At 40.6% G+C, this 27,544-nt stretch overlaps 1 protein-coding gene across 2 annotated transcripts; it reads right to left on the reverse strand.

Moving 5' to 3' along the window:
- Positions 1-1,343: 1,343 nt before the first annotated feature.
- On the reverse strand, positions 1,344-26,579 carry adam10a (ADAM metallopeptidase domain 10a). Of its 2 annotated transcripts, XM_030088928.1 has the most exons (17): positions 26,359-26,579; positions 21,706-21,856; positions 11,381-11,499; positions 10,539-10,697; positions 8,479-8,579; positions 8,002-8,160; positions 7,108-7,200; positions 6,787-6,970; positions 4,727-4,890; positions 4,419-4,602; positions 4,143-4,293; positions 3,859-4,042; positions 3,604-3,715; positions 2,920-3,140; positions 2,660-2,786; positions 2,190-2,299; positions 1,344-2,114 (listed from the first exon to the last, which is right to left on the reverse strand). In XM_030088928.1, exons 1-16 carry the CDS (start codon positions 26,408-26,410, stop codon positions 2,205-2,207), a joined length of 2,256 nt encoding a protein of 751 aa, XP_029944788.1. In that variant the 5' UTR covers positions 26,411-26,579; the 3' UTR covers positions 1,344-2,114; positions 2,190-2,204. The 2 variants fall into 2 exon arrangements, with proteins under 2 accessions (XP_029944788.1, XP_029944780.1); XM_030088920.1 differs by having other exon boundaries at positions 1,344-2,299.
- Positions 26,580-27,544: the final 965 nt, after the last annotated feature.

The following is a 27,544-nucleotide window of genomic DNA, read 5'->3' on the forward strand; positions in this document are numbered from 1 at the left end:
ACACACACACACACACACACACACACACACACACACACACACACACACACAAGCATCGATGCTGTGATGCAAAAACAAGGGAGATTTTCAGTGTGCCCATTCAGGAGAAGACATTCAAGGCATTTCTCTTGTTCATTGTGGAGCACTGCATAGCAACAAACTGATCAATATTGCAATTTCCTTGCACCTTAATGAGTTGCATGTTGTGCTTAAATACAACTCTTGTACAGGGACAGTTTGCTCGGTTGAAGTGTTGTCTCTCAAACTCAACTAATATTTCTGTTTTACCAGTAACTCTGGTTGTGAGTTTCCTGCTCTCTCATCTGCCTGCCAGTGAAGACGACCTGACTCTATCCTGCGCATCCAAATGAGGACTGCTAGACAGATATTTAAATTAGAAAATATAGAAATCTACATATAACTTCAGGACAATAATATTATATTTAATAATTCATCTCAAATAAAGATCCATGTATTTGAATTTTCAACTGGAGGTGGACGCGAGTATCAATGCCGTCCTCGGCCTGATCAAGTCAAACACATCATCATCAGTTTAAACAGTCCAGGCTGAATCCAGTGCTGAAACAGACCGCCACCTCCATGCACTGTTTCAGCCCGGTAAAGTCCACCAACTCCAACGTCAAATGCAATTACACAGTCAAAGGGGTTTAACAAAGTCCCTTGAAAAAGAAATCCCAATCAGCAAGATGAAAAGAAGAAAAACAGAAGTAGATGGCTGACCCAAAGTGATTGTGCGCTCTGATAAAAGGTCTATTAACAGCAGCATCAAAGCAATAATAAAGTTAGTCCTATAGTTTTCCCCAAGACTCACTCTTCTCCACTTAAACAATCTAAACTGCAATTAAGTTTGACAGAAGCAAAGGCAACAGCCGAGTGGTTTCATCCCGACTTGAAAACTGCAAGCGGAAGAAATTCGAAAGGTGAGAGGGTCACGAGTGAATTTGTAGAAATTAGAATCACTCTGGGACTTGTCTTCACGCTTCGTTGTCGACAGTTTTAACACATTTGCCTTTTTTCTTCCACTACTGCAATTTCGATTGAAAAGACACACACATGCAGTAGCAGCTCTGCTGACACATGTGTTGAAAATCAGAGTTAAAGCAGAGTCGGGAGGAGCAGGTATGACAGACCAGTGATACAATCAGGTTGATAAAAAGCTATTCTTCCACCATTTATTTCAGCCCAACACTACATACCTCGGCGTAAACCCTGCAAAACCCTATCATACGCATCTCAATTATTAACCCCTCCGTTTGATAACAGATCACACTGTTTTCTCAATAAGCTCATTAATCTACATTCTTTTAACTCAATCCGTCCCCCACAACACCCGCAGCTCAGGGGAACTTCACCCTGACTTTAAGCATGCGGTCTTTTTTTTTTTTCTTTACACTTGTTTGCTGTTATTTTATTGAACCTGAGAAAGTGAAGTAAAACAGTAAATTATCTTAATCAAACAGAAAATCAGTTTCATTATAAACACAGAAAAAAAAACTATTTCAACATCTTTACAGCTGCACACAAAAAGCAAGTATGACTCAAAAATGAAAAGATTCGGTTTGTGGTGAAACCTTTGATTTAAAAACATCCTGTTCACATTGGCAAAAAAAAAAAAAAAAAAAAAAAAAAAAAGGAGTTTTATTCCAACAGTGTCAACATGATGTTATTGATTGGCGGCAAAAACTGCAGTCCTGCTATCAAACTCCAGGTGGCAGCATTTCAGAGTGGAAGAGCAGGAAAACCAGACAGATGGGAGAAAAAGCAGCAAAGAGCTGCTTCCCTTCCCTCCATTGTGATTTAAAAAAAAAAAAGCATTTAAAGAAAATAAATTTAAGACCACATAATAGAGATCAGTGAATTTCTCTCCGTCTCTCCTTGGAAAACAAGTATTTCCTATAAAAAGCTATGGAACCACTGCTGAACAGGCTCTTGGAGCAGAGGTGCTGAGTAAGTTTGTTAGGCCCCAAAACCCTGGGCTTTGTCCATTAAAATGGTTTCAGTTGCAAGTTCTTTGAGTTTTGCAATCGGTGGTAAAGGTAACTCTTTGGAGTGAAGTGCTCCCATTGTTAGGCACTAGGAAGGACCAAGGCAAAGAGCCGAGCCGAGCCGAGCCGAGCCGAGCCGAGCCGAGCCGAGCCGAGCCGAGCCGAGCCGAGCCGAGCCGAGCCGAGCCGAGCGGCGTCTCAGCGTCTCATCTGTCCCATCTGATAGTTCTCTCTGTACTGGCGGGGGTGGCGCTGGCCCTGGGCCTGCTGCTGTCGTCTCCTCCTCAGCGTACCTGGAGGATATTAACAGGTCAATAAAGCCCAAAAGAAGATGGCAAATGATTTTTTTTCCCTTTACATTACCAGTAAACTGTCCCAAAGTTAACAGATGTTATAATTATCACATGAGATGTTATGATAATCACTTCTGTCTTGATACTGTCACTGCAACCGGGCTCAAACAGCCGATGCACCAGCTGTCTACAAAACTGCCAAATTACAGATGACCAATGCTCTGAACTCTCCTTGAACATTTAAGCCAATTGGGCGCTTAAGCCACGCTACAGAGGTTTACGCAGAGGTTTGTCCTTTTGTGCGACTGACTGGTTTCATTCTTATTCTCTATTTCCGGAGAACACTCCGACGTGCTGTACCTGGCAGTGGCTTTGGCGGGGGCAGTTTGGGGTTACTGCTGGGAGTGTGGACACTGCAGATCTTGATGAAACCAGCCATCAGCATGATGAGGGCGATGCCCATCAACAGCACCGCCCACCAGTGAGCCTGACGACAAGAGAGTACGAGCAATCATCTTTAAACTGAGAGGAAAAAATACACGTTTTGTATTTTCTTGACGATTCCACTGCAGGAGTGCAAAACGGAGATGCTATTTGTATTCCTACGCTGAGACACTCACCACTATCCACTCTGCGATGTTCTCATAAAGCTCTGCATTGAATATGGCTTTCTTTAGCCTGGCCAGAGGCCCGTCGGCGTCCACCAGACGACACCTCATGAACACGTCACAGTATCCCTTGAAGTCGTTGCAGGGTGAACCGGGCTGCAGCGTCGTGATCTTTTTGTTGAAGAACTGAACCCATTTTTCGGAGCCTGTGCTGGCGCAGGTGCTGGGGTTCACTGAGGGCACAAGGAAGCAAGGTGAGCTTGAAAATCGTGCAAATAACTTTCATTAATCAGTTACAGTCACAAAAGAAAAGTTGATTTTCTTATAATTTGATTCAAGTATTTCAGATATATAATGCAAACTGAAACACTGCAAGCCTCTTTTGTTTAAATCTTCATAACTGTATCTCAGGTGATGAAATTCAAAAAATACAGTATCTCAAAACATTGTGTTTTATTAGATTGTCTCTTTCTTTTAAACCAAAGTCCATAACTATCAGAACTAAAATTGAAAAAAATGCTTGAATAAGTTTAGTTTATATCAGAACATAACTTTTCAATGATAAAGTTTGAGCTGTACCTTTAACTAAAGCAAAAAGTGATGCTATCAGTTTCCAATGCCATGTACACAGCTTATTGTATTTCTTAGTGTGATTGTGCATTTTCATCATGCAGAGTCTCGCAGAATGTCACTCACTTTTCTCCATGCAGCAAACGTGGCACAGCTCTGCTGCCTCATCCTGTCCTTCCTGACTGGCACAGGTGCAAACCTCTAGCCCGTATTTCACACAAATGGAACCAGAGCAGACCTTTAATAAAACACGTAAGACAGAAAATGTCACAAAATATGACAGACAAATGATGATGATGATACGACTATCAAAATATGCAAAATAAACAAAAAAAAAAACTGGACTGACACTTGGCAGGAGAGCGTTTGGTGTGAACGTACCCCGTTCAGGCAGACTTGTGTGTCTTCGTGGCAGAGGGTTAAGTTTTCCTTTGGTTCTGAAGAAGGGCACTGAGCTGTAGCTCCGTTGCATCGGCCTTCCAGGGCACAATCGGACTCCACTCGGCACATGACGTTCATATCCTTGAAAGTGCACTGTGGGGTGCAGCAGGGACCTTGGCTGGGACTGCACCCAAGAATTACAAACACATTTATGACGGCAAATAAAAACCAGACTCTGACTTTAATGAAACCTTTGAAAGCAGCAGAATGACATGAGATCTGACCTGCAGATTTTTCCGGGTTTAAGTTGACACCTTTTGCCCTCTCCCTCGTTGGCGCTGTAGCAGCATTCATCTTTACACTGATCGCTGTAGCCGCAGTCACACTGCTCTCCAGCTTCCACCAGTCCGTTCCCACAGATGGGCTGGCCGGACTCTGCACAAACACACACACACACACAACAGAGTAAAAATGCAGTATATCAGCCTCACAAACACACAAATGCATACAACACACACAGACACAAGGAGGAAAGGATTTGTTCATTAAAAGTAAATTACCGACAAAGCAGTCATCTCTCTTTTTTGTCAGAACTGCGCTTATATTTCGGATGCTGCAGATAGAGAACTTGTTATTGTTGAGCTTGTCCCCTGATGTGGCTCGGGCGTACATTATGTAGTTCCCCTGCTCCTTTTTCTCCTGCAACTTGGACTCTCCCGGGGTGCATTCGATTCCAGAGTCGTGCTGTAGAGAAAACAGGAGAGAGAGCAGACAGGATTGAGAGAGAGCTCCATATAATCCATGGCGCGGCTTGGCGAGAAAACGCTGATAGCAGCCAAAGGCCAGAGGTGTAAATCATCGTACTTACAGGAGAGCCGAAGTTGTGGCCAACTTCATGAGCGAAGGTGATGTGTGACACCTTGGGAGGGACATGTGAGGCATAATTCTGCACAGTGATGATGCCGGTGTTCAGGGACTTTCTCTTCCCATCGGAGTAGAGTTTGCTCTTCTCACAGATTCCTCCAGAACTTCCTGCAGCAGGGTTGGAAAACATTATGCAGATTTACAAGCGGTGACAGAATTTAACATACAGTTGTGCAAAAAGGACTAAAACCTTAAGCAGTTGGACATGTGCAGTCAAAAGTTTGGAGAAGGTCACATTAAGTTCACCTGTAAAGGTCAGAGTTCATCTTAGCTTCGCCCTGAACTTTTTTGAAAGTCAAATGTGCCTAACATTTTGTGAGCAGCACATTTTCACCCCTCCAGCAGTCTTATCGTGTTTTATATTCACATATCAATACAGACAGCTTCCTAATGCGGTCCGTCCCAATCTGCCGGCTGAGCCACAACTGCACACTAACTTGTTTTAATGAGGATTTATCAAGAATAACTAACCAAGCAACAGAGTATAAGAAGAATCTGCTTTAATCTATATTTTAAAAAAGAAGAATCTGCTTCAATATATATTGAAAAAAGACATATACACATAGAATGGTCATTTTTGATGTCTTACAGTCCATTATTTTTTTTTCTGAGCCACAGCTCTCTCACAATGAATAATGAAAGGAATTTTTGGGAAATCCACCATGACTTCTTTTAAATATGACACAAAAATGATTAACTGTGATTAACAATTGTGGCCGACTGAAACAAAAATCATGCAATCAACATTTCAATGGAATGAACAACAAAGTCAAGAAGCTGCTCCACTTCTTAATCAGTGCTTGTGAGAACTGCAGAAAGAGCTCTGTCCTTTGGAAGAACAAACACATGAACGTCTTCTACTTAACCGTCAACGTGAACCTTTGATCATTCAGATTATTGTAAAGCCTCGACAAGAAACAGAATCAATGGTACGAAGGCCTACATATGCCACACACACACACACACACACACACACACACACACACACACACACACACACACACACACACACACACACACACACACACACACACACACACACACACACACACACACACACACACACACACACACACACCCCAACAGTGCTGCTGCTTTTCCAATAATCCATAAATCCACTCATGAGGAGGCAGCTTTCAACTGGCCAGAAACATAAGACCAAAGCACCTCAGGCAATAAACAATGTGTCCTTCATGCGCAGGCGTGTGACGGCACATTTTATGACTCTCTCATTTTCATGTTTCTCGTCTGCATGTTCTTGACTAACAGCTCACTGCAGACAGGAACAACTGGTCACATCAGATCAGAGACTCGTTAGCTGCTCCTGTGCTTTTTGGAAGACGTCTGTGCTGTTCCGCCTTTGTTCGAACAGGCTCCACAGAGCTCGCTGCACCTCATCTCCTCTCCTTTACTCAATCGATTCTTTCAGCTTACAGCTTTGCTAATTCACCGCTATTGATTGCACGGGTTTGTTGCTGTATTCTTCATGTTGAGATGGTATCTAAGCTCATTGTGAAGTAAGAGGAAGGAGGCCCTCCATGTCTCTATAAAAGAGCATCAAAAGAGTTTTTAAGGCATTTTCTTGGATGACTGTATGAATCCTGACGGACGAGGACAGCCTAAATGACTCCATCATTTATCATTCACAAAAAACATTTGTGTTGCACAGTAAATGTCACTGTCTCAAAATGATGAATGATGGGCAATAATTACTCAGATAAACCATCCTATGTGTGAAAGTCCCGCCACATTATATCAGCACAGTACACCCATCATGGAATTTCATGAAGGCTCCTTGTTTGACACTAGAACATAAACACATTTTATAGTGCAGAGGTCAATAAAGCTTATTTTCTACACCCATTAGAGAGAAACTAAAAGTGTTCCTAACCTCTGTTGTCTGAAGACAGTTGCTATTAGATACAAAAAAACCCCAGTCGCTGTGAAGGAGCAGCTCAGGACGTTAATACCAGGGATCTGTGTGTGTTTGTGATCGGTACTGACCTGAAGGAGCTCCAACCCACGCCAGGCCGAGAACACCATCGTCAAAGTCCCTGTCAGTGAAGACGTAGGCCAGGCAGTAGTCGTCGTGGTTCTGTTCAGAGTTCAGCTCCAAAAACTTCTCCACTCCAATGTTGGCGAAGCGAAAAGGATTGGTGCTGTCCGTTTGATCCAGGGTGGTATTTATCTGACAGAAAGATGGAAGACATTCCGAGGAAGTGAGAAGGGATTCAAAGGAAAGATAACTTCGCACTGATAGAAAAATATCAAGTAGAATGTTCACCACTGAAAGTCTGAGGCTGTCCTTGTTGAGATTGAACTCACCCTGATCCTTTTAACCATGAAGCTGATGTTTCGTATGCCCATGAAGTCAGTGGCCTGGTAAATGGAGTCGATGGCCTTCACATGGCTGGAGATCTGTGGCAAAAGTGATCGTTTAGATCAGAAGAAGAAAAAAAAAAAGCACAGCAGTGGAGGAAAAACAACATCGTGGCAGCAGCTTTTCGGTATTTCACTACAATGAATACCGCAGGCTTTTCACAGACCTACAAAACAGACTGTGTTACATTAAAGAGAAACCCCGCTGATTTTACACATCAAAGTTTGTTTACATGTCTGAGAGGGAACAAATCCTGAAGAGAAAACTGCTGTATGAGGACTTCATAAAATGATGAGTTTTGATCTATGGAGAACAGTAGTGTTGGTACAGAAAAAGTGAAGTTATAAGAATTTAGAAGCCCTTTTTCTTTGCTTGATGCCTGGAACACAACACTGCATGGGCTGTTGAACCTGCAATTAAGGAAGTATAACATGGTTTTACTCTTTTTTGGCAATTAACAGCAAATCCAGTCTTTCTTATGTAATCCATTTTATTGTTTGACACCCATTCAGATTAAAAATGAAGTGAGATTCTCCAGCTGTGAATCTCCTCGGTTAGACTTCAGACGAGCAGCCTCATAAGCGGTGGCTGAGCTCTGGCGGCTGAGTTTCAGCTAAATACAAGTGACAGATCCCCAGCACAGAGAGCACACCCTCCTGCAGGATAAGTGAAGTGCCCTTCACAAAGCCAGGAGCAGGAACTGAAGTGAACTGACCCCTGGCATTGCAGATAACAGGACTTGCTAATAAGCTGCACCATCTGACTAAAGCCAGCGCATCGTTCTCTTACATGCTCACTGGCTCAAGTCATATTCGCATACTTATGTCATTTCTGCATACCTGGGCAATGACTGCTTCTCTTGTGCCGTAGTACTTGTAAAACAGGTGGTCGGTCTGAATGAAGAGCTGGCAGGTGTTCTTCTCTTTCCCTGCCGCTCTCTTTCTCCTCAGAACGACAGGCCCATAGGCGTGGTGTTCTTCCAACACACTGTTCCCTTCCTGCACAAAGACAGTGATGGTCAGTGCTATCAACTGTTAATCTGTTATGGTTTCTTTCCGGTTCTGTGTCTGGTGCTTCGTGCCACTTTGCAGGAGAACTCCCTCTACATTTGAGGACATGATTTTTCCTTTATCCAAAAACTGGTGGCTCCAGCAGCGCTGCTAATCAGGTGAAGGCTGCTGAACGTACTCACCAACTCATTCAAGGTGGTTTGGGAATGAGAGGGCAGCAGATAATCTCCTGAGCCATGTCCATCTGTGTGCTTAATTATGAGTGTTAAGGAGGGGGGAGGGGCCTGTTATGACCCCGGCTCTTACTTTGACTGGTTCCTCTGCCGCCGACGCCTGGTACTTCTTCATCCTCTCGAACACGGAGTGGTCCGCACAGCCGCCCTCTGAGCCATACTTATGAGGATAATCTGGCAGATAGAGAAGAGGATAAGGGAAAGTGGAGAGCTTATATTGCAATGCTGATCCATCCAGGGTCACGTGACCAGCCAAGAGAAAACTGAATCAGGTGCTAGAGAAGACATTTTTAATAAAAAACAAACTTTAGCACATAGCAGGGCTCATCTCTAACGTTCATCTCTCCCTTTTCTCCTTCACCTAAAAATAGAAAGGTAATAGAAATTTTCAAAGATTCATTCAGATTTCCATATTAGCCATAAATATTTCACAGTGAAATATATGGATCTACTCTTTGTCTCACTACAGTGTGCGTAATTTGAATAGTTGTCCCAGCAGCGATTCACGTGAGTGGACTACTGTCACAGTCATCAAGTCAGCATGAGTCACAGCACAGCCCTTGGGCGTGCGCACATGCGCACACACACAAATAAATATTTGGTTTCAAAGTTCCCCCACAACTCTGAAAAAGGTTACAGATAGCGGAGGAATGAACAAAGGGACTACTGACTGCTGAATAGCAAATGGATGTGAAAACGTGACCAAAAAATGGTCCCGATATCGTTTCAGATCAACTTCAACTCATCTGTCACACCAGCTTCATTCATTTTATGTTTTTGTCTTTTCTGCAATAATAATAGGGAAAAATACACGTTTTTTTTGTAGATTTGTTTGTTTTCACCAGCATGTATGAGTGAAACAAGCTGTTTTTAACATATTGAGACTGAACATCTCAAAGCCACTGTTGCTCATTAATAAAGAGAACACTGCTGTTCTGGTGAATCCCAGACTGAACCCGCATTGAAGCAACACTTTCAGCCTCTGACAACGTGCTTCTGAATTTTTGTCAGAGAAAGGCATCTTTTGTCCTCACAGTGAACACTGTCTCATTCAACTGCTAATCAAAAGGCCTTCGCATTTTGCACGAAAGTAAAAAGTGTTCTGAGAGAAGACAAAAGCCAGAACAATAACTTCTATATTTTCATGCATGTTATCTTTCTATTTCTTAACCTGTACACATCAAAATGACAAGGAGGTTTAAAAGAAGTTGGATTGTGATGTATAATGAAGGTTAACAGTTACGATCGATTGGACTCATCTTTGAGTGAATGTGAAAGAAAATAACCCCAGAACTGTGACTTGAAACTATTTATAAAATGCAAGTGTCAATTCAGGTAGAACCTAAGTTTAGAAAGAAATTCTCATTAGTAAATGTAGTTTTCTCTCATGGAAGAGACAAAAAGACGTTGGTCTGCTCCGACTCTTCAAACCAGTGTTGCCAGGTGGGAAAACTTTGAATCTGTTAACACGAACTCTGAATCGTTCTTTTTCACTGAAATCATTCTCACTGCTAACTAAAATACCCCCGAGTTCACAAAAAAAAAAAAAACATCTGGCAGACTGCAGCAGGCTGATTACAACCACTCATTCACAAAATGGAAAAATGTTTGCCTTTTTGGAATTATGTCTTACACATTGTAAAGAGGGCAAAACGACGAATAGAAATAATCATACGTACACCTTGCGACGCTGCTCTGAACCAAATTGAATCTGGCCATTGTAATATCTACAATTTCTGTTCACTTTCTGATGCAAATACTATGTTATGGCCCAGGAGCCCACAGCAAACCCTTCTGCTTCCAGCATGTGGAACATATTCCTTCCTCATATCTTGACAGGTTACTCTACATAATGCTCAACCATCCTACTGTCAGTACTTAGCATCTAGTCAACATTTCACATGAGGTTTTATTTATACATATTAGAAAATGTATTAAAGTTTTTCTATTTTTAGAATTTCCCATTTTTTTTAATTTTATAATTTATTTCAAAATATACCAGTTAAAGTACAAGCCTTGCTTCAACTAACAAGCTGTATTTTCAGGGTAGTGATACGAATCAAAACTTTGCATAAATTTGCCATATGTAATTTACTTTGATGTAGCATCCTAGATTAAATTAAATGCACTTACTGATGTCGTCCTCGTGATAGATGACCGAGTGGAACGGCACATTCTTGTCCCCCAGATATCTCTCTGAAGGTTCAATGTAATACATTCCTTGGTGGGTTTTAATGAAGCCCTCAAAGCGTCCATCAACCACAGAGCCATGTGTCAGCGTGTCTTTTTCACCTGAAAGGCAGATGAAAATAAAGTTTTACTGCAAAAAAAAAAAAAAAAGCCCCCAAAATCCCAGAAATCATCTTCACCTAAAGTTATTGTATTCTCAAATAAATGCAGTTGTAGCATTCTTGTGGTAGTGATGATATTTACATTCTGTAGAAAATATTTTGTCGCATCCGCGCCATGATGGTGACTACAAGCACTCGTTGGGCATTTCTTAAAAACCAGGTCTTGTTTCAAGAAAAGTCTGTTGTAGACTTGAACAAATTTAAGGTGTTTGGGCAACAAAACATTGGTAAGGCTTTCAACTCCAAGGTTTTCAAACTGTGAGTGTATGCTTCTGAAAAAGATCAGCTCGGGGAGAAGCTCATCAGTGATGAATTTCTCTGCTTCCTCCTCTTTGTTTCACACACGCTGCACTCGACCGACCAAACGGCCTTGTTTTTTCTTGTGATTGTTTGAACTCTGCTGGAGACGGTCGGCAGGAAGATGTCAAGGAAGAGCGGGGAATGAAGGCGGAGGAAGGAAGGATAACTGGACCGAATAAAAAGAACCGGAAAGTATCGTGTGGCTTGAGTCGTGACACACAAACACATTCAAATGTTTGAGAATTTACACAAGAAATAATGAGAGAACAAAACAACTGGAAACAAACTGGGCAAAGTTTATAAGTGGGAAAACATCAGACTTACCAAAAATTTCTCCTGTGTAAATATGTGACGTGTCAACGGGCGCCTCCTCCCCCGATACTTCAATAACGAGGTCTGGTGAAAACAGGCTCGTATCCCTTTTCAGCCGCAAGTTAAAATATCTAAGAGAGTAGAGAAGGACACAATGTGCAGTTAGAATAAGGATAAAATACCAAATACAAAATTGTACGTTGACACATTTACAAGTGGGCAACGTGAAACACAGTCCTGCTGACAGTTTCACACTCAGACACTCCACGCTCTGCTAATGTCATGCTCCAAACACAGGGTTAGAAAAAGGATGAGACAGGATGCAAAGCTGAGAGGTAACACAAAGAATTCAGTATAGAGAGCAGCATCGCTGACTCATTTTTACTGAACTTTACCAAACTTCTGTGCTGGTTTTAGCTCAATCCGGTCACAAGGAAAGAAAAAAAAAAAAATCACACAATCCTCTACGCACAGATAAAGTGAGAATTTACTGAATTCCTTTCAGTGGTATGAGAACAATTTCAATGGAAAAAAAAAAGAGGCAAGAATCACATGAGGTTCACATGAGCGACCACTGGCTCAGCGAGGAACCCCGGGGAAGCAGTGAGGTAGATCACAGGAAGACTTGCCATTACAAGAAATATCCTCAGTCATCACATGGTTAGAGCAGACCTTCCTCCAGATGACTCAAATGATCAGTGACTCATTACAACTGACTCTGTGATAAGTGTACAGGTCTGGCTTTGTTACATTAGTGTTGTGCAACCAGGTCAACAAAAGCAGTTTCACACTTCTCTCTCTCTCTGCTCTCATAATAAATAATTGTGGTGAAACTGTCTAACTTGGTTTGTAAGTCATCTACTCCTTTTTTTTCTCCTGCTTTAAAGCCACGTTGTTTTGGAGATAATAACCTACCGGTAATCGAACTGAGGAGAAGTCATTATCAGGCCGGATGAGGTCTTCAGTCCTCACTTTCTAAATGAGACTTTAGCCTTATAAGACCAAGAGACATCATCTAAAGGCATCATCAGGGTTACTTTCCTCAGACTTTGGAAAATTCACTCCTACACAGGACAGACCAAGCTAAGAGCCATCGTACGATCAATCAGTACTACTCAACTGGCTGACATGCCGCATAGTCAGAGGGGAAAAAATAAGGATCTTTATGGAGAGCTCCAGCTCACTGGGAGCGAGTTATGGGAAAAGTAACGAGATTTGCCGGAATAAAGAGAAAACAAAAACAACACGAGAGAGGCAGAGAGGATTTAATGTGGTCTGGAGCGTGTTGTAATCGGAGGCATGTCTGGGAAAATGTGTGGCAGGGTCGGATTGCAGATGATGTTTTAAAGGTCACACATAGTGCAGGATTTCCCTTCTGATGACTATTTGACCCACCAGCACTCAGTTGTTCCCGCTCTCACGTCCCACCCCTTCACACCCCTACTGAAGGATTTCATATTCATTAGCATCAAAGTTTATGATCATTAACAATAAAGCAGCTAAATAAAACCATCAGCATTACCGTAGTTCATCTTTACCTCAGTCAACAGTTTGATTTTACTTTAAAAGAAGTCAAAACTGATCAAATTCAAAAAGAAAAATGATGGATGAAACAAAATAAACAAAAAAGAGCAGCACTGTGGAACAGATGATCTGAGAGGTCATTTAAAGGTGCTGTAGGCAGGATTCGGCAACCCCGCCATCTTACTTAGGGTTACCTAAGCAAGATGGCGATTTGACCCATCTAAGATGGCGATTTGAAACCCAGCACAGCCAATCCTGTCCTGTTTTCTCTGACAACACGCCCTTACGCAAGTTAAGCCCCTCCCACAAGAATGTGTGACGAATGCCCCTCGACCAATCACGGTTAGAGCCTCAGGGGCTCTTCTGATTGGTCAAAGATACCTGGAGCTGTCGAGATTCATTTTCAGCTCAGAACAGAGACAGATGAAAACGCTGTGCCCTCGCGGTAGTGCAATTATGCTACACTCCTAAAGGATTATCAATGGATACTCTAACATTTAATCCAAAGAAAACACAGAAAAATTAGCATTAACTAGCAAAATCCTGCCTACAGCACCTTTAACATGAATTTCTTTCTGAGAAACCTTGAAACAACAGTTTGGCTATTACGAAGATCAAAATAAATATTCCATCTCTTTTGCTCCATCCACACCTCGGTCCCACCAGGATGAAAACAAAGGCAATCCAGCCACTGCTCAGTAGATTCAGTTATTTTACACATTACAACACTCCAATTGGTTTTATCACCTGCAGGCAGTAGAGTGAAGAAATCCATGACACTTGGCTCTTTCATAAATTCTGTCTGGAAGCTGCTGAGTCTGTACTTACACCATGAAAGTTTAATTTGTTTAACCGCATCTTAGTGCAGTGGTTAGCACTCTGGCGCTACGATGACATTGTAGCGCCAGCGTGTGCGACGTACAATGACACTGACTATAGGCACTGCTGTGTGATTGTCTGCCTCTGGATGAGCCCTGTGATGGACCGGCAACGTTCCAGCTCACTGGGATTCTAAGTTGAATAAAGCAGTGTAAACAAAATATGGCAGGAAGGAAAAAGTGAAGAACTATAAACTGTAGGCGGAGCTACATCTTTGTCTCTTTTACTGAGTCAGGCTAACTACATACATGCAAGGATGATGCTAGCCAGCAAGAAAAATGTCCTCTTTAATATTCTTTATTTCCTTAAACAAACAAACAAACAAACAAACAAATAAATAAATAATCTCAATTTCATGGTTTAGACACACTGGCATGTGTTTAAAACTAACTGGCCCTTTGCACAGAATACTACAGTGCTTTGTTATACGTGAGAGGAGACGGCCTTGTGGCAGCTCTATTATCCTCACTAACAGAGGAAGCAGACAGAGCAGCATTACCTGTAATCTCCATGCACTAAAGTGCTGCTCTCAGAAAAATGGAAGAAAATAATTCCTCATTTCCTGTCAGGGCTCTTTAACTCTGGAACTCCTTGCCTGACGGTCTCAGACAAACTGTCCTATTTTTAAATTTCTTCTTGAAATGCAATTTTATCGCCTGGCTTTTCTTGAACGACATCCATTTTTTTATTGTTGTTCTATTTTTATTCTACTATTGTATGTTATGTATTTTATTTGCTCTTACTGTTAAGAACTTTGAAACTGTGTTTTTGAAAAGTGCTTTACAAATAAAGTTATTGTTATTACTGTTACTTTCCCAGACGAGATGAATGGAAGGGGTCAGTCAAAATGCCAGAGACTTCCAAGCTCACACAGACGGAGAACAAAAACATTGGGGAGATAAAAACCTCAGCAAGGTGAGACTTGTGGTAAATTTAACAAGAATTCATTGTAAGGAAAACCTAAGATGTTGTTAATTTGAGAAGCAAAAGATGCATTGGGATTTCATACTATCAAGACACATAACAGCAACAGTTCCAAGCATTTTAGTAAAAGAGATAAAAAAAAAAAAAAACCTGAGCTGTGGCGACTCCAAAGACCAACCTTGTCACCTGAGAGGAAAGTTGTGGGTCCAGTAATTGTCTGACGCGCTGCCTGCGTGTCCAGGAAGTACAATGACGCTCGGGATGCAGTTTAGATGTTTCAATAAAACATCTGCTTGCACACACTAGATGGCTACATGTATACCACAGTAACCCCAAACACCATGTGACACATACACTAACTACATTATGGCTCCTTCAAGACCTGAAATTCAATTCCAGAAATGTTTATGTTTTTTTTTTGTACAAATGATTGTCACAGACAGATTATTTTAGGCATAATAAAGCTCACTGAGTAAACGTGAATATGTGTCTTTGGTTATTATTTCAGAATATGTTTTGAAAATTCATCCACCCATTTTCTTAATCCATAGACTGGTTTAGTGGTTGCTTTGAAAATACCAATGCAATTATAACGCATCTTTAATAACTTATAATAGTTACGATGCCAATCATCAGCAATCATTTAACTACTTAATTTAACTGAATGATTTTGCCAATTAGGAGTTTCACACTACTTATGACTTTATTCAGTCTTTATTCAGGCCATGGCTCCCTGCTAAATGCAACACTGTAAACTGTCTTTTCCTTAATGTGTCAGACTAAAAACTTGCAGAGACATATGTGGAGACAGCGAGAATTATGAAAAGAAGAGGACAACAGTGCTACTGGTGGCAGCTGACTGTTAAATTATTCAGACTATTCCCAAACGCTCAGCATACTGACTCAAGCATCAGACTGACCGTCACACACTTCAGTCCAGCTCAGTTTGGAGGACAACGTCAAGAAATGCAGCGTCCACAAGCAAATTCTGCCGAGGAGGAGTTTCCACAAAGGAAACTATATCTATATGCTAAACGTTTCCAATATGCTTTATTGAAAATATCCATCAGTTTAATTATAATGTGAATAATTTATGAAAACCACTTCATGCTTACATGACTTGCACAGGGAAGTCATTACATGCAAGACGACAGATATTTACACAACTGCTACCAACAGGATATATACACTGTAAGTGTTATTCTTGAGGGAGGGGGGAGGTTACAGAAAAAATTAACAGATCAAATAACATTTATACTTTACTACTTGGACTTTATCACTGAGAAAGACAAAGGGAAATGAAGCTCAGCAGAGCAACTAGGGTCACGATGCTATATATCAACAGCAGCAGTAAAACTATCAAATGGTGAAAACAAAAAGGAAGAGTTGATAACGGCTGACAAGAAGTTACTTTTAGTTGATTGTGTTGTTTCATTCTGCAATTTACACCTTTGTGTTGGCAGTACAACTGTGATAGCTAATTCCATGTTTATTTATGATACGATCAAGTCGAAGCGTAAATCAGGAGAACAGAAGTCGGCCTAACAACGATCCCTGAGAAACGCCACATCATCTTTTATGATATTTGGAGCCATGTTCAGCTATACTGACAAAGAATTTCCTGTATTAAAGATTTGGATAAAAATTACCTTATAACATTGCCAGTGAGGCTGACAGACTTTTTGATGAGATACAAAAGACTATGGTGTTGACCAAATGCAACATTCAAGTCTTAAAGCTCAACAGAAATTATCAGAAATGACTTTGAGGTTATTTAGAATTTTCAAAAAAGCCATTTTAATATTTATGACCAGGTGTAAACTTCACTGGTAATTATCAAAAATAAGGTTGTGCCCAACACTTTATACAGACATAATATAAAAAACCTTACTATTACTTTCCACACTATTGATGAAAGACCACCAACAAAGCGAAATGTAATTTTGCTTTTTTTACCCCCAATACTAAGACATTTTTCAGATTGAATAAACACTGAAATTAGACAGCATTTGTTTCTGATCTTGACCAAAACACAGAGAGATGGTTAACAGTGAGATTTCTGTCCATGAGCTTCCAACAGTATTCTTAACATTTTTTTTGTAAGAGCAAAAACAAAATGTCAAACTCTGCAAGGAAAGCATAACTCGCGGTAAGCTGAAGTCAGCCAGATGTTGTCTTTTCGTGGTGATTTGTGAAGGAGAGAACTACTGCTCACAGATGATTTCATTCTTGCAACACTGGAATCTGGACTGAAAAGTGAATTGTGCTGCTTCCTCCTGGAAGCATACTTGGAAAAGTTCAGGCTGCTTTTTTTCTTCTTCTTATCACTTCTATCTGTAAAGACGTCCTCCAGACACCCTGTGCCCGGCTTTGCCGTCACCTGATCCACCACATTCTGTATAGTCAGAGTGGGCATACACAAGAATGCGTCTCTGTTGTTACAATAAACTTCTATTCTGCCATGAAGTCCCGCTTTGGGTTCTTACTGAAGGGGTTTGTCTTTCATTTCAGTTTGATTTAAAACTTATTGAATTGAGTGAAATATCCAGCTTTATGGTCAGTGGCTTTCAAAACTATTAACTAAAAAGAAAACTGAACATCACCTTCAAAAGAGCGGACTTTAATTTGTGGGTGTTGCACTGCTGAAATTGTTCCATAACCTGAAGTTATATCAGCGTCCAGCAGAACTGGGCCGGTAATGCAGAGCTAAACCTTACCAGCACAGGCCTCCACTTACGTTATTGTAACTTCAAAATAATTTGCTGCAACAGCCAGGTTACATCAGAGCCAGATGGACTATTGTGCTACTAGACACACAGCAAATTGTACTCATTGCTTTGGCTTTCTCTTCCTCATAAAAGGTGTCTGAACTCTTCATAAATCCCTTGCTGTAAACTCCTTTCACACTCAGTGAATTTGGCTTTAATGCTCTAAAACTGTTCCTCTCAGAAAAAGACCCATCTTTTTTTATTTTTTATTTTTTGCAGCGCCATTATTCAAGCGCCCACGAGAGGTTGTTAAAAGCAGACACACTGTGTGTCACTTACATGCAATGAATTTCAACATTTTCTTTTGTGCGGTGTGAAGGAGAAGCTTTCAAAACCAGCCATGCTCCCCCTCTGTGGTTGTTCAAAGAAGAAATGTATTGAGAAATTTAGCAGTTCTCTGAAGTCGCAGCAGCAACATAACCTCTTTTTCGACAGCCGGTACATGAGTGTGACCTTTAACGAACTGACACATTCAAATATCAGCAGCAAGAGCTCAGAGCAAAGAGCTCACGTCAAACTGCAACAGCCATATAGCTCGCTGATCCTCTTTTGACTAAACTGACAATAGACAGACAACAATTCTGTACAAAGTCTGTAGGTCTTTGGTTTAAACTACAAGTGGCGGCGAGACAAACCTGTTCCAGCAGCTGAGAATAAAGCACTGAGTGAAATGAGAGTAGTGTGTGTCCCCTCAAGGTTCAGGAGCTAGCTCCCATCCTGGTTGGATAAGCAGTGTTAAAAACAACAATAAGCAGGAGAACTACTTTGCAGCACTAAAAGGCTAAAAAAAAAGTTGTTGTTTTTTTTAAACACACACCTACTTACAGTAAATATACATTTTATTTTATTTCTAAAGAAAAGATTGTTAAGGGAAAAAAACTTTTGAAATTGAAAATCAAAAACTGAGATCTGTTTTAACGTAATGCTCAATGAAGCAGTGCAGTGCTCGGTTGGACGCTCTCTGACAGGAAAGAGCACAAACGTACAGGAAAAGAGCCTCTCTTATCTGTAACAGACAGATTTGATGAAGAGTGATGGAAAACAGTGCTGCCAAAGTAATGACAGACCTCAAGACGAGCGGAGAAATGCAAAAAGAAAAGGCAGGAACATGTAGCCGAGTTCAGGTGGGGAAAATCGGCACAGACATTTCCTATTTGTGAGAATAGTCCAAAGCTGTATGATAAAATCAACTTTACTGTGGAAGAGATGGCACGGCCACGTAAAGTCAACTTCAATAAGTGGAGAAAATCATATTCATGAGTAGAATATGGCTGCAGAGATTAAAAATGCTGAATAATTTGAGCTTCAATATTTAATCTTCATTCCAGTGTATTTTATAAGTCAAATGTGCAGGAGAGCCACAATCCTGCACATGTTTAATTTATCCCCTGTTTTAAGACACCTGACTATAATGAATGGGTCTTCGTCAGGGTTTCTGCAGAGCCTCATGGCAGCACAGCTACTGGATTCAAGTGTATTGAAGTAAAATAAAACATTGAAAACATGGAGGACTGGAGTAGAGCCCTCCATGACCAGGACCAGTGTCCACCTCTGCTCGCTGGCGGGAAACTGACATGAATTCACGTTTGAAGGAAACTACAATCACAGTCTCATAAAGATTTAACATACTCAAAAATAAGGCTGCACAATATAGAAAACAAAACAGGCATTTTTTCCTAACAGTTATCACAACTAGAGGAAATTATTTCTGCCATGAGTATGTTTCTAAATATTATAATTTATTAGTAGTACTGAAAATACTTTAAATAAGCTCAACACCTGGAAAACAGTCATGCAGGAAGACAAAGATGAGGAAGACTCGAATAAAGCTTGTTTAAAGGCACAAAAACAAACAATAAATACAAGTTTTAGACTACTACAGTACAAAAGGTTAATGAGAGAGTATGGAGCTCCTGCCATGCTCCATTATCTGTCAGATAAAATCCCAGACACTTGCTGTAAATGTTTAAATGAAGAAGATACTCTTTATGGAAATAAGCTGTTTTAAAATGACTATCATAAAATGTTTAGTGTTAATAAGTGCTAAACTGTGCATACTTGGAATATACCCAACGGACATTCCACATACATCAAATCAGACACAAATGCTGGATTTGGACTTGTACAGGCCAGGAGAGCCACTGCGCTGGTGGGGAAGTACGAACTTGTTGGAATGTGGACAAAGGAAGTGCAGAGCGGCATCTGACTGATATATCTCACTAAGTAAAGAGAAGGATTTGAAAAAACTCTGGGAACCAAACATGGTCATACTGACAACAGTGAACATGGGACCTGCTTAAAATAATGTATTTGTCTCAGTGGCATTGTTTCTAGTTACATCTGCATTTTACCTGTGCCAGTCTAATATTATGATTTTAATTATGCACTTACCTAATTTAAAATTTTTAATGTCTGCATTCATTTATTTAATTACGTTTTACTTCATTACCTCTGCAGTGTGTAGGTGCTTGCATGTATGTGTTCTGTTAAAATTACAAAAAGTACTGTCGAAAAAACAAAAAGAAAGCCATAACTTAAATTATAATCAATGCTGAATGTTATTTTAAGACCAACTCAAATGTGAAGCAATAATAAATCAATAAATCATCCAACTTACAAACAAAAACAAAAAAAAAAACATTTTCAATGTTACGTTTACTGATGTAATTCATTTCTGGCAACGTGATGATTCAGCTAAACGGATAAAGGGCCGCTGAACCGTTAGTCAGAACCGGCCAGTGTGTTTTGGTTTTATTTTTCACGTTCAAGGAACTGCTCAACTGTCATGCAACCTGCCGCTGTTCATCAGGGCTACAGAGTGAGCAGACAGTACTCATCCTCCCTACGGCAGGGATGAGAGGATGACGCAGCTCATCATGAACATGACCTCAACAGATCTGCTTCCCATGAAGTTTGTTGACGGGAAACTCTTCAGGAAAATGAATGGAATGTTAGCCTGGACATACAAGGTGCTGCGAGTCAAAATGATCTTAAACAGCATTTAAAATCCAACGTGGTCATTGAAGATTGTGATTAAACTCCAAACTAACATCCTCAGTACCACCTGGTTGAGAACCTGAGAAAAACTGAATAAAACCAACTCACATTTCACCACACATCAATATTCCAATATAAAGAAAACAACAGGTCCTTCATCCACAAGGGAGTGTCTGAAAATCATTTTACCTTCCATGCTCTACTTTGCAGCGACATTTCTATTTCCCAGAATGCCTGTATCTCAGCTCAATAACATTAACTGTACATTTCCTACTCAGTGTCGCTCTGAGTTCAACAGGAAACCGACATCATAAAACACATCACATGACCACTCAAATGAGATAAGGAACTGAGTAAACCTTTCCACATCCTTTTTACGTGGAGATACGTTTCTTTCTGATTATTGTTGCAAAGAATATCCATCAGCCCGTGGTGCACATATCGCAAGAAAACATAGGAAACAGAACAAAGAACACACTTAATGGTTGAATGATCAGTGTTGTTATCAAAGCAAGAACTTGTCAAGATTACAAACAAATTAAAAACAGCTCATATTATTATTCAACATTTAACCATCTTTTCTACCAGGGGCCACATCAAGCCTGAGCCAAATACCAACAATAAAACCAAAACACCCTTTAAAAACAACGAACTCCACATGCTTCGTTTTGATTTACTGCAAAGAGGAAGAAATGCATTAAGGTCTATTTATTGAATATGACTCTATGAAACCTGAACATGTTAGAATTTATTTGAAAAATAAGTGGAATTTCAGCATTATGCCATTTTTAATCACAAACTCTCCCACAGCAGAACACAGTTAAATGTCCACTCCGTTTGTATTCAGAAAATACAGCAAATGGTTTGTGCCTCATTTGGAAAAAGACCAGAAATCCTGTCTGCCACAGCGTTTTTCTTCAAACTGATGCTTGTAACAGTGGAACGCCTCTCAGGCTGCAGGATCTCTGCAGCAGTCAGCATGCTTGCTTCTGCAAACTTTCCGTTCACAGTATGATTTTGATGCCGACGCTACTTTGTGACTGATCTTTTAGCTCAGGGTTCAGTGGGGGATGTTTGAGGTAAGAGCGCGTCAATATATTCAGTTACATTAAATATAGAATACAGCATAACGAAGAAACTACATAGCGTTAGACACCAATAAATCCAGAGTCTATTCTATTCCAGAGGATAATGCAAAGCACAAAATGTGGTGAACAAGTGACAGGGATTTGTGGATGAACTGACCTTCCGTGAGCATGAAAATCCAGCCGCACCGTCCTGTCTTGAGGTGACAGTGCCCTCCTCGCTCTCTGGTGGCTGGTGTGCAGGGCTTTTGTGTCATACGATAAACCTTCATAATGACGAATATAATTGTTCAAAGGCTTTTCGAACTGGCCTGCAAGACAAACCAAACACACAGTCAACAAGATGCACAGATATTACACAATAATTTCATGATTATTAAGAGTTGCATTGACATATTTCTGAGCAGCAGACAGTTTTCACAGAGTTCCAAAGTTAAATAGTAGTTAAATGCTACGAAACATCACACAACCATCAGTTTAATAGTTTAAACTGTTGTTGTTTTGTTCTGTTTTCGATGTCTCCATTAAAAAAGATCTACTGAGCCATGATGGGAAAACGAAGTATCGTACAAGCTGTCATTCACTACACATGTTTTACAGGCTCATTCAGCTCATCGCCATGAGCCCACAGAGATAATCCTACCAGCTTTCATACGAACCATTTCCTTTGTTCTTTTCACAAAGACAAAGAAAGAGCTCAGTTTAAAGCTCAAGTGAGGAGCGCATGATGCACATCAGGTGACTGAGTTCTCCCCCAGTGTACATTGTGGGGCTGCACTGTTAGCAGGCTGTTTAGACACACATTGTAAAGGAGCGCAGGATATTATACACTTCAACATCCATTTGAACTTTTTGAGGTTGTACAAAGAAATTTGCAGAGCTGGAAAATACTCACAATGAATATTTACAAGAATTCACTAACACAGCTCAGTTTACAGAGCTAAGCTTTTCTAATAGAGGATTTTTACACATTACTAAAAGACTCCCACAGGCATAAAAGGATAATGGAACTGCTCGACCTTTTTTATATTTTCACTTCGGGCTGCATTGTTCAGTACTGTAAAGCTTCGACACGGTGGGAGTCATAAGTTCCCAAACAGGGAGAGGCTGAACCAGGCCAGCAGCAACTTGTCCGTGAATGCACTTGAAAGATATTCCAACAATCAAGGTCTTTAGCTCTTCATCAGCAACGGCTGTAATGGAAGCGAGGTAAACTGAACAAACGGCCAGCCTGAAGAGGTACGAGATGGATCTGGGGGTGAGAGAACCAAGGCTGCCATTAATCAGACACTCGGCTGATTTTGTACAAAAACAAGTCGTTCAAGCCGAGAAGGCCCAGACCGGCTGGTTAAAGCTGCTTTGCCAACAGACGTGGACTTGTGTAATAAGTTGGGGGCAAATCTGACGTGTGGGCATTTCCATACTACTACTGGTGCTTACTTCCTGCCACCAGCCAGGCAGAGAACAAAGCTCATTCAATTCAATTTGATCATCTGCAAAGGCATCTGGGTCAGGTTACACTGGGTTTTACAGAAACAGATTCATGAATCATGATCAAATTTTGTCTACCATTGTGCATGCATTCATTTTCATATCAACAGGAAGTTCATCTACCCAATAACGGTTCATTAGATGGAAACTCAAGACGCAAGGGTGTCAAACTCAGATCCAGGAGGAGCTGCAGTGTTCCATGTCTCCCTGCTTCAGTTTCATCACCAAGTTCATTCAGAAAGCCTGACAATCAGCCGTGTTGAAGCTGCGGCCCTCTGCTCAACAGGCTTCTTTTCAGAGCTTAAACAAAAAGAATATAAACTTGCTGTCCTCTTAAAAAGACTAAATTACCTTTGGGAACTTTAATCTATTAAAAAAAACTGCTTCATTTCCTTTGTTAAAGATCATTTCCCATATTCTGCTGGTTATATTTCTGACACTCTGCCATTAGGTAAGAAGGAGAATGGCTGAACACTAAGGGGAGATTTCTGTACCAGTTCGTTCACATTCCAATCATGAAAGAAACACAGCGCTTTTTTTGAGGAGCCATCTCTGCAGCCCTGAACCAACAGCATAGCCATAACAAAACTTACAATTATTGGGGGGGGTTTCAATCTTGCACATTTAGACATCACTGCTTATATGAATACGAGCTAAAAAAAAAAATCTCTGTGAAAATTCAAACATAATAGTAATAACTGACTGTGTGTGAAAAATGACATCTTACTCATAATATTGTACACAATAAATTTAACATAATTACATTAAAAATAACAAATTATAGCTGTATTTGTATAATACTTCTAAAAAACTGAATTTCTAATACAATTATTGTTTTTGCATAGACTGGAGCAACAATGCCGTAAATGTATTGTCATCTATTTGATTAAGATAAAATCAACCACAATTTACATTCAAACAATTCTCACTACATTTATCCCCCTCATGTGTAACAAGTATACAAATAAATACCATGAATAATGACATTAATTTCATTTGAAGCTTGACAATAAATAACATCAGCAAAAAGAGCAGGAACTCATAGACGGAGAGCAACAAAAGCAGGACATAAAGTAACTGGCAGCCAGATTCCCTCTGAATGCTGCATCATCATAATTCCAGCACAGTCTGCTCCAGCCTCGAGTACCCTGGTGAAGTGCATCGCTTGACAGAGAGAAAACCGCTGACAGGACCCGAGGAGGTACTAACAGCATGGATCACAACTCACATCACCAAGCATGCTGGGTCACGGCTAAACCACATACCTCACAGCCCTGGGCACCTGCTCCGTTCCTCAACAATACTGCCGACCACACCACAAAAAATGACAGGGAGAGTGCTGGCTAAAGCCTGCAGGCCTCAAGACTGGCAAATAATGTTCATAACAAAACCTAATGCTGCATCAGCCAAGATATCTGCAGAGACTTTACTGTAAACAGGACGGGCAACAGCAGCTATGTCAAACCTGAGATAAGCTACTTTATCTGAGAAACTGACTTCCCCAGAAAAGCCTGAGAGTGGCCAGCGAGGAAAAACATCATGCTGTCATGATCACCAAAAAGCCACGCAGTCCAAGCCTTCTACATTCCAGCTGTGTTGGTTTTGTCATTGTGATGCAACATATAAAGCAGGCAAACAGCCAGCAGTGTGCTGTGCATGTGTCTACACAGGAAGCACCTGGGCAGAGTGACAATTATGACAAAGTAAATAAAGAAAAATAAGCCTCACACCTAAACAATGACTCCAACCCAATATTACAAAAAACAAAAACAAAATACAACCAACTAAATAATTATCAAGAGAACAACAGTTTTCATGGCCTTTTTTAAATTCATATTAATTTTTTTTTCTTACTAATTGAAATTTTGTTGAGGCTGAGCAAGTGAATAAACCTTCTTCATGAAGACAACTGCTGGTTTCATTTTGAAGCTTTTTTGTTTTTTTATTAAAATACATTCAGACGTATTGCACCATAATCTAACAATATCTTTTTAAAATTCTAATAAAGATTGGATATGGATGGAAAGTTGGTGACAAAAAGTGACATGATTAAAACAAATGCATTAATGAATACTACCACACTGTTTGATTCCCAATCTTTGTAGGGAAAACTATAAGTTTTAGACTGCAAACTACTGTATTCACAAAGACACAAACCTAAGTTAAGTGATTCCAGCGACATTTGTATCAGTGATTGTTCTGACAAGAGTATCTGAATCACATCAAGTGGGATTTTCCTGGTGAATAAAGTCAACTTGCCAGAGTGGTCTCACACATCTGAGAGCCTTTTCATTGTTAAAGTGACTTGTGATTAATTGAATTGGCTATGAAATGAAGCTTTCCCAGTCATGAATCAGCAAATCCTGACAAGTTCATGTGGTAACATATAGTAACACACATAACAAAACTGAGGATGGCTATTTGTCAGAAAACTAAAGCCGAACATTGGAAAAAGAAATTCTCTATGGATCTAAGGGACAGAAACTGGTTGTTGTCTACTGTTGCACAATAGTATTTTACTTGTTTCACTAGAAACCATGAGTCAAACTAGCTGGTATGTCCTCTACTTCAAAATCATGAATGGAGAAACTCTGAGACAGAATTATACTGTGGAGAAAAGCTTCAGTAACCACTAGATTCACAATTCATGCAAAACACAAGATTAAATTCATACATTAAATAACAAAACTTCCAGATCGAAATAAAAGACAGGAAACCAGTGTGAAGCTTCATAGCACTGCGGGGGAATGTTTTGCTGTTGTAAACACTAAAGCTCTCAGTGGGGGTCATTACGGGTCACTGGTGGAAAAATTGGATGAGTTTAGCTTCGCTTCGGGCAGATGTAATAGCTGTCAGACGCGACGGAGCATATCAAATATCGACATAAGTATCTGGGTGCGCAGACATTCGCCAGCGAATAAACTTGGTGTTAAAATAGTTTGAAATGAGGACTAACGACGGGAGACAGTCACTGTATTTGCGAGTCATTGTGGATATTTTTACGTTAGTGAACGTCAGCGTTATAACATTAGTTGTTGGGGTTTTTTTTGTAACTCGCGACAACTGTAAATACAGAAGCTGTTTTCACTACGACGGGAATTAAGCCAAACGTAATTAATGAAGGCATTAGCGAGTCAGTCCGGGCTGGATAACCTGCCTGGGGTTCTAACACAAGTTAACAGCAGCAAACACTACAGTTACCATTAACATTAGCCAGCTAGCTAGCAACTTAGATAGCCAGTGTACAACTGCATGATCCGATTAGCGCTAGCTCCACTGGCGAGCACTGAGCACTTTCCCTGCAAGTCAATGGCAAACTTACCTGTGATGTCCCGCAGGAAGCAAACCAAGAGAAATAGTTCCACAAATATCATATCGAAATCCCCTGTAACCCCAGTCCACCGGAGAAGCGAGCCACCGACACCGCTTGTTGTTTCGTTTTCTTTCACTTAAAGCGGTAGTCGCCTTTCCTAGTTGAAGCTAACTCCCATCACAAACACCACCGGCGGCTCCTCTGACTGTCTCCAGCGCGCGCACACACACACACACACACACACACCGACAGACAGGCCCTCCTCCCTTCCGCTGTGAGCTGCCAGGAGAGCCCGGGACACACCCTTCATCCCTGCAACACTGGTCAGAGGTCGACCGGACTGAAAGCAGACACAGTTCCCCACCTGCAGACCCGAACAAGAAAGCGTTATTGTGTTGTTAGTGTTTAATCTCCCAGAAGAAGAAAAAAAAAACACGCTGCGACAGTGTTTACATACATAAACTTCCGGGTTTAGCAGCTTGTTTTCCACTTTTTGAAACTTCACTTTGTAAGATGTCATGTCATGAGAGGAAGGGCGTTCTTCTCTCATTTCCCGGTGATCCCGGTTGGGTCAGGTTGATGGTGTCTTTTAATCTAAAAATAAATAAATAACTGGAGAGTAAAACTGTGTGTATCTGTGTGTGTGTGTGTGTGTGTGTGTGTGTGTGTGTGTGTGTGTGTGTGTGTGTGTGTGTGTGTGTGTGTGCGTGTGTGTGTGCGCGCGCGTGTGTATCTGTGAAGATATACTTCAGCTTCAGCCCAGTAGTATTCAAGTAAAACAGCACTAAGCACTCTTCTGCTAAGTTAAAAAGAAAGGAAATGTTCAGGATAAAGTTATTTCTGAAAGATGGGGAGTTGGAGGTGAATTGGAGCAGTGTTTGCCGAACAGTTCACATGGTTGTATGAGGCTTTACTATTCGGTCATCTACTTTATGACTATAGCTAGACAGAAAGCACCCACAAATCACACGCATACAATTACTTGCTCACTTGCAATATATTGTTCAAAACCAAAAGTGAGACAATGTTTTGAAGAAAGAAAAAAAAAGATTAACTAAGCTTTTTCAAAAAAAAAAAAAAAAATGCACACGAACATTTTTTTCTTGGTAGACAGACTTCTTTATTGATCCCAATTTCCGATTCAGGAAAATTGTTTCATAGTGTTATTGAATATTAAAATAGATTTCAGGGTAAT

Source organism: Salarias fasciatus, chromosome 1 (genome assembly GCF_902148845.1).
Source record: "Salarias fasciatus chromosome 1, fSalaFa1.1, whole genome shotgun sequence".
NCBI classification, from domain to species: domain Eukaryota; kingdom Metazoa; phylum Chordata; class Actinopteri; order Blenniiformes; family Blenniidae; genus Salarias; species Salarias fasciatus.